Consider the following 6,623-nt stretch of genomic DNA (forward strand, 5'->3'; position numbering starts at 1 on the left):
CCCTAACAGGACGAATAGCTGCATTAAGTCGATTTATTTCAAAGTTGTCGGACCACTGCAAACCATTCTTTGACACGATTCGGAGCCATGGAAGGCAGGTCTGGGGGGATGAGCAACGACAGGCATTGACTCATTTGAAGCAATATATGCAGAATCCGCCAGTCCTGTCAGCCCCAGAACCGGAAGAAAAGTTATTTCTATATCTTGGAGTATCTGGTGTCGCGACGAGTGCCGTTCTGATTCGTTGCAAGGAAGGGGTGCAATACCCAGTATTTTATGTAAGCAAGACACTGATGGAGGCAGAAAAAAGATACTCAAAGGCCGAACGGGTGGTACTTGCACTTGTAAATGCAAAAAGAAAGTTAAGGCATTATTTTGAATCCCACCCCATAGCTGTTCTAACAACTTTCCCAATCAGAACGCTCATGCACAAGCCAGAGCTCTCGGGCAGAATGACAAAGTGGGCCATAGAGTTGAGTTCATTTGACATAACGTACGAGCCGAGAACAGCTATTAAAGGGCAAGCGGTGGCCGATTTCCTACTAGAATGTGATGCCGAAGATACGGAAGAGGACCTTAGAAGCGGCTCTTGGAAACTTTTTGTGGATGGCTCCTCTAACCCGACGGGGGCTGGGATTGGGATCAAACTGCAAACCCCAGAAGGTACTTCCTTGAGCCAAGCACTCAGACTTGAGTTCCGAGCCACCAATAATGAAGCGGAATACGAGGCGTTGCTAAATGGATTAAAGTTGGCCAAAGAGCTACAGATCAAAAGTTTGACAGTGTATAGTGACTCGCAGCTGATTGTTCGGCAGGTAAATGGTGAGTACGCAACCAAGGATGACATGATGGGGGCATACCGTTCTGCCGTTCTGCGTAGAGCCAAGGACTTTGCAAAGATTGAATTCATACAGTTGCCGAGGGAACAGAATGCAGATGCAGACCGTTTAGCATGCAGTGCTTCAAGTTGTGGTGAAACATTGGCGAGGGTGATTCCAGTGGGAATAGTGACCCAGCCGTCCATTTTCGAAGAACCGATGGTCTCGGACCCTTGGCAAGTCAACGTCATACCGTATGAACCGAGTTGGATTGACCCAATCATTACCTATATTCGAGATGGCGTTTTGCCTATGCAAAGGGATGAAGCTAGGAAACTCAAAAAGAATGCTGCCAAGTACGCCATCGTGCGGAACCAGCTGTACAGAAGGTCCTATTCTGGCCCGTACTTGAAATGTGTCACCCCCGCGGAATCGCAGCAGGTATTGCGAGCTATTCATGAGGGTGTGTGTGGCAATCATTCTGGGGGAAGATCGTTAGCGCATAAAGCAATGACACAAGGGTATTTTTGGCCAAACATGTCAAGAGATGCGGAGGAGTTCTCTCGAAGGTGCGATAAGTGCCAACGATATGGACCAATGATCCACCAACCACCTGAAGAATTGCACGTAATGGCCTCGCCGTGGCCTTTCGCGCAATGGGGGATGGATGTGGTCGGTCCTCTGCCAACTGCAAGAGCTCAGAACAAGTATGTGTTACTGGCCACGGATTATTTCACTAAATGGGTGGAGGCAGAACCGTATCCTAGCGTGACTCAGACTCAGGTGAGACGATTTATCTGGAACAACATTATCTGCCGCTTCGGTGTTCCCAGAACAATAGTCATGGACAATGGCACAAACCTCGACAGCAGGCAAGTAAGAAAGCTGCTGGAGGAGTATGGAATCAACCAGAAGTTGGCTGCAGTAAGTCATCCTCAGGCTAACGGACAAGCAGAAATCACAAACAGAACCATTTTCGCCTGCATTAAGAAGAAGCTGGAAGATCATAAGGGGAAGTGGTTGGATGAACTCCCGAACGTTCTATGGGCTTACAGAACCACCCCAAGGCGGCCGACTGGGGAGAGCCCGTTCGCGATGGCGTATGGTACCGAAGCAGTTATACCGGTTGAGCATTTAGTCCCCACTATCAGAAGCTTAGCATGGAGTCGAGATCAGAACGACAAGATGTTAAGATTGAACCTCGACATGATAGACGAAAGGAGGGACGCAGCGGCTATAAGGCTAGCATCGTATCAGCAAGTGCTGGCGAATAGTCACAATAAGAGAGTAAAACACAGGGATTTTGCCCCGGGCGATCTGGTTCTGAAAAGAAAGGTGGGGATGGTCAAAAAAATGATGCCACCCTGGGAAGGCCCATACAGAATTGCAGAAGTCATTGGCAAAGGGGCATATACGTTGGAAACCATGGCGGGAAAGTTGGTCAACAAGCCCTGGAACGCCACGTCTCTGAAGAGGTACTATCAATAGAAGCTAAGTTCTGGTTTTAATTGGATGTTATTTGTTGTTAATCAAATACATATGAATGAGCAAGTTACCGGAATTTACAAAAAAAGAAGAGAAGAATTTTCTTTTCCAATGGTCTACTATAAAAATTGAAAGCCAAGTGGCAAGTGGCATTCTAGCCGAGCGCCAGGCACTTAAGCAAGATAAGTGGCAGCTGGCACTATAAGCCGAACGCCAGACACTTGCTAAAAATTGAAAGCCAAGTGGCAAGTGGCATTCTAGCCGAGCGCCAGGCACTTAAGCAAGATAAGTGGCAGCTGGCACTATAAGCCGAACGCCAGACACTTGCTAAAAATTGAAAGCCAAGTGGCAAGTGGCATTCTAGCCGAGCGCCAGGCACTTAAGCAAGATAAGTGGCAGCTGGCACTATAAGCCGAACGCCAGACACTTGCTAAAAATTGAAAGCCAAGTGGCAAGTGGCATTCTAGCCGAGCGCCAGGCACTTAAGCAAGATAAGTGGCAGCTGGCACTATAAGCCGAACGCCAGACACTTGCTAAAAATTGAAAGCCAAGTGGCAAGTGGCATTCTAGCCGAGCGCCAGGCACTTAAGCAAGATAAGTGGCAGCTGGCACTATAAGCCGAACGCCAGACACTTGCTAAAAATTGAAAGCCAAGTGGCAAGTGGCATTCTAGCCGAGCGCCAGGCACTTAAGCAAGATAAGTGGCAGCTGGCACTATAAGCCGAACGCCAGACACTTGCTAAAAATTTAAAGCCAAGTGGCAAGTGGCATTCTAGCCGAGCGCCAGGCACTTGCCGTACAAACACACAGCAAAACTAATATAAAAAGAAAAAGAGAGAAAAGATATATATGTACTGAAGATAAGTTGAACAGAGCACAACACATAGAGAAAAAGAGTTCGGCCATTTCATTAATATTGAACATTTAGTTTACAAAAGAGAGGTGTCCATCATTACAAGAAGATATGAACTGGAAGAATTCGAAGGAGCCCTAGCTAGACGCCTCAGTACCAACAGCATCCTGGTCCTGCCGACTCGCCTCCTCGGCCCCATCAGCCGCCTCACCTTCATGAGGTGGGGAATCCAGGTGAATAACTGAGTCGTTCGGCTGGGGTTCAGCGTCAGCAGTGGCTACAGAGGGAGCCACGGTTGACGATTGGGGAGCGGTCAGTGGCAGAGCGGTAGGAGGAGCTGTGATGATCCTTGAGGATGCGATGTCCTGGCACTCATCAAATATACGCTCCGCTTCGGTGGGTTCTGGGTCGACATAGACCCCCAGAGGCTCGATCCCCAGATCCTTGTCTACCTCATCCGGAGTGGAGCTGGTCTGTCCCTCATCCGGAACCCGGTCGGCGAAGCCTTCCCGGAATCCTTGAGCATACCGAAGAGCACCGACCCTGGAGAACCGAGCATGAAGGGCCAGCATCCCACCACCCACTCTGCTGATAACGTCGATCAGAGCGGTACGCTCGTCCAGAGCTCTTTTTTCAAAAGCCATCCGAGCAGACTGTTCATCAGCTAGAAGACGTTGGAGTTCTGCCTTCTCTTCTCTGAGTGATTCCTGCTCAGTCTGCCAGACGCTCTTCTCGAGCTGGAGGGCGTCCTTCTCATCCTGAAGGGAATCATTCTCCTTTTTCAGGACATCTCTCTCTTGCTCGGCTTTGTCAAGCCGAACCAGCACCTCGGTATTCTTCATGGCAAGGAGGTCGTTCTCTTTATTAGCCACCTCCAGGCTGTCAGAATACTTTCGGGCCCTGGCGTTCCCCATTTCCACCTGCTTCTGCATGGCCATCATCCCAAACAATGTCTGCATAGGTGCACAATAAGAACGGTTAAACCAATAGTCAGAACGGGAGAAGGCAAGACCAAGTAATATAAGAGAATTCATGAGTTAGAAAATAAAAGTCACCTCCATAGCAGATTGGGGAAAGCGACTGAACACGTCCTTCTGGGAAAGGCCTTTTGCCGCCTCAATGTCCTTCGGAGTCCACATGCTCCTGTAGTAGGCCATAGCGGTCTGGCCATCCTTCAGCATGGTCTCGTTCGGTTTCACGAACGTCCCATCCGTTCGAGTGTACCGAGGGGCCCATGGCGGCAAGCTGGGGATAGAAGGGGGGCCTGAAGCAGAAGCAGAGCCACCAGCTGCAGGAGGCCCAGAGTGAGAAGGAGCTCTGATCGCTCGGTGCAAGAGAGTACCCGGCCCAGAGACTCGGGTCCTTCTAATAAGAGGCTCCTCCTCAGGGTCGATTTCACTGTCAGGATGAGGCCTTTTGCCTCGCTCTTTGTCCCGACCGCCCCCCGCAGCAGCAGGAGCTATGGTAGCTGGGGAGGGCGCGTTCTGGTTGGCCGCAGGGGCGCTGGCAGCAGGGTTAGTAGCCACTGCGCTCGGGACAGTGTCAGATATGGTGGCTGAAGAAGAAGCCGACGCTGGAGAGGAGGTCGCCCCAGCAGCAGGAATGACTGGGGGAGTATTTTTCCTCCTGCCAAAAGAGGGAATCTGCAGTCTGCTCATATTGTAGCCGAGTGATGAGAGCGCAAAGAGGTTGTCTGAAGTGAGGAGATCTGAGCAGGAAGGAATATCGTTCAGAACGTATCTCTTCAAGTAGTTAATCCTATCCCTGCAAACACTGTAGCTCAAGTCATCACAAGGTATTCCCAAGGAGCGGCATAAGTAAGTGCAAAAACGAGGAACGCATGTTTCACAGGGGCAGTCGTGTTTATGGGATTTGAATTTTTTATAGGAGGAGACAGAGCAGACACCAAAGGCGCTCGGGATAGGGTAATCCTCTGCAGCCGGCGAAGACCAAGCCCCACTAATACCCACTATGCTATCCCTCCAACCCTTTTCAGATTTTATTGTGTCAGTGCATATGGACATCTTCTCGAACGGGTAGAGGTGGTAGAAGGGCTCGTTAGTACGGATCTTACTGACCTTATAGCACAGAAGGAGGTCTATGAGGTCAAGGTCCAGATTTCTGTCACGCATCAATAAGAGCATAACAGATATGATCCTAAAGAAGTTGGGGTTGACCTGCAGAGGGGATATCCCCAATCTGTTGAAGACGTAACTAAAGAAAGGGTGCAGAGGGAACCTAACAACATTCAGTTGAAGGTTTGTGAATAAGACTTCGCCGGGCAGGAGGCCGGCGCCGGTCGTAATATTAACGTCTTGGGGGCAAACCCTAACTACGATGTTGTCAGGAAGCCTAAGTCTCATACGAAGGACACCCAGATCTACAACCATGGTGGAAGTGCAAGAAGAATCTAAAAGAGGGAAAATGGAAGCCTGCCGAAAGTAAAAAGAACGAAACTAACCTCGGAGGACTGCAAGATCGCTGGGAGAATGACTCTCGAAGGATTTCACCGGAAAAGGCTTAGCACAGTTCTAGAAAGAGGGAGATTTGGCTGATGATGGAGACGGTAAAGGGAAGTGAAGTGGAATTCGAGAGCATTATATAGGCAAGGGGGCCCGAGGGCCGAAGCGTCGGGAAGGCAAGAAATCCCTCGAACCCCGGAACATTGATTCTGGATCTGACCGTTCGCTCCCCCACGTGGTTATCTCGAGCCGTCAGCGTCATGATGAGACGCCATCAATAATTACCCCTTATTAAATAAGGGGCAATTATGGGGGCAGTTGAGGAGGCCCTGGATGACATGGGCCAGGTCCGACTCGCAAAACACAACCTTCAGTCCGAACAGCTGGGTCAGCCCATAAAAAGACACTGCCATATGGGCCGAGCGGGAGTAAGCCCATCAAGAGTGACCAGGGCTTACTGAGGAATAGGCCCAGGTCCAGCAATTAGTAAATATCTTGTAAATATCTTGTAAATATCTATAAATAGGAGTTGGAATGAAGAGGAGGGGGATCTTGATTCGGGTTGAGGTGTAAGAATTCTAGAGAGAGAAAGAATAGAAAGAGTTTCTTGCATCTTCAGGGTACCAACCTTCGAAGTATTTAATATTTTCTCGTTCCAAGTATACTTTATAATTTATTTTCTTTTTATTATCCAACTCATTTATTTACTAGGAAAAAAAATGTAATTTATGTATGCGTGGGCTTTACCGTATTGTGAATCTCACACTTGCCATTGTGAGTAATCTAGAAAAGCAACATCCGTCAAATATGGCAGTGTGCTCTACTCTTACTCCACAAAAGATTAATTACTAACATTTCACAAACAATTTTGATATATAAAGTTTCATATTTATATATGGCTGTTTCAACAGAAGTAATTGTGGTCACATGAACTGTTCATGCATAGTTAATATTATGCGTCCTATGCAGTGTAATGCACGGTTTGCTGCTGTAGGATGGATGCGA

General features: G+C 48.6%; 1 protein-coding gene across 1 annotated transcript; it reads right to left on the bottom strand.

Moving 5' to 3' along the window:
- Window positions 1-2,995: 2,995 nt before the first annotated feature.
- LOC132303512 (uncharacterized) lies at window positions 2,996-6,205 on the bottom strand. The gene is made up of 2 exons (XM_059800790.1): window positions 4,212-6,205; window positions 2,996-4,109 (listed from the first exon to the last, which is right to left on the bottom strand). The coding sequence occupies exons 1-2, from the start codon at window positions 5,544-5,546 to the stop codon at window positions 3,294-3,296; spliced, it is 2,151 nt and encodes a 716-aa protein (XP_059656773.1). The 5' UTR covers window positions 5,547-6,205; the 3' UTR covers window positions 2,996-3,293.
- Window positions 6,206-6,623: the final 418 nt, after the last annotated feature.

The sequence above is a fragment of the Cornus florida genome, unplaced genomic scaffold (genome assembly GCF_030987335.1).
Source record: "Cornus florida cultivar Cherokee Brave unplaced genomic scaffold, ASM3098733v1 CherokeeBrave_3.0.0_Hap2_Chr04, whole genome shotgun sequence".
Classification (NCBI taxonomy): Eukaryota; Viridiplantae; Streptophyta; class Magnoliopsida; order Cornales; family Cornaceae; genus Cornus; species Cornus florida.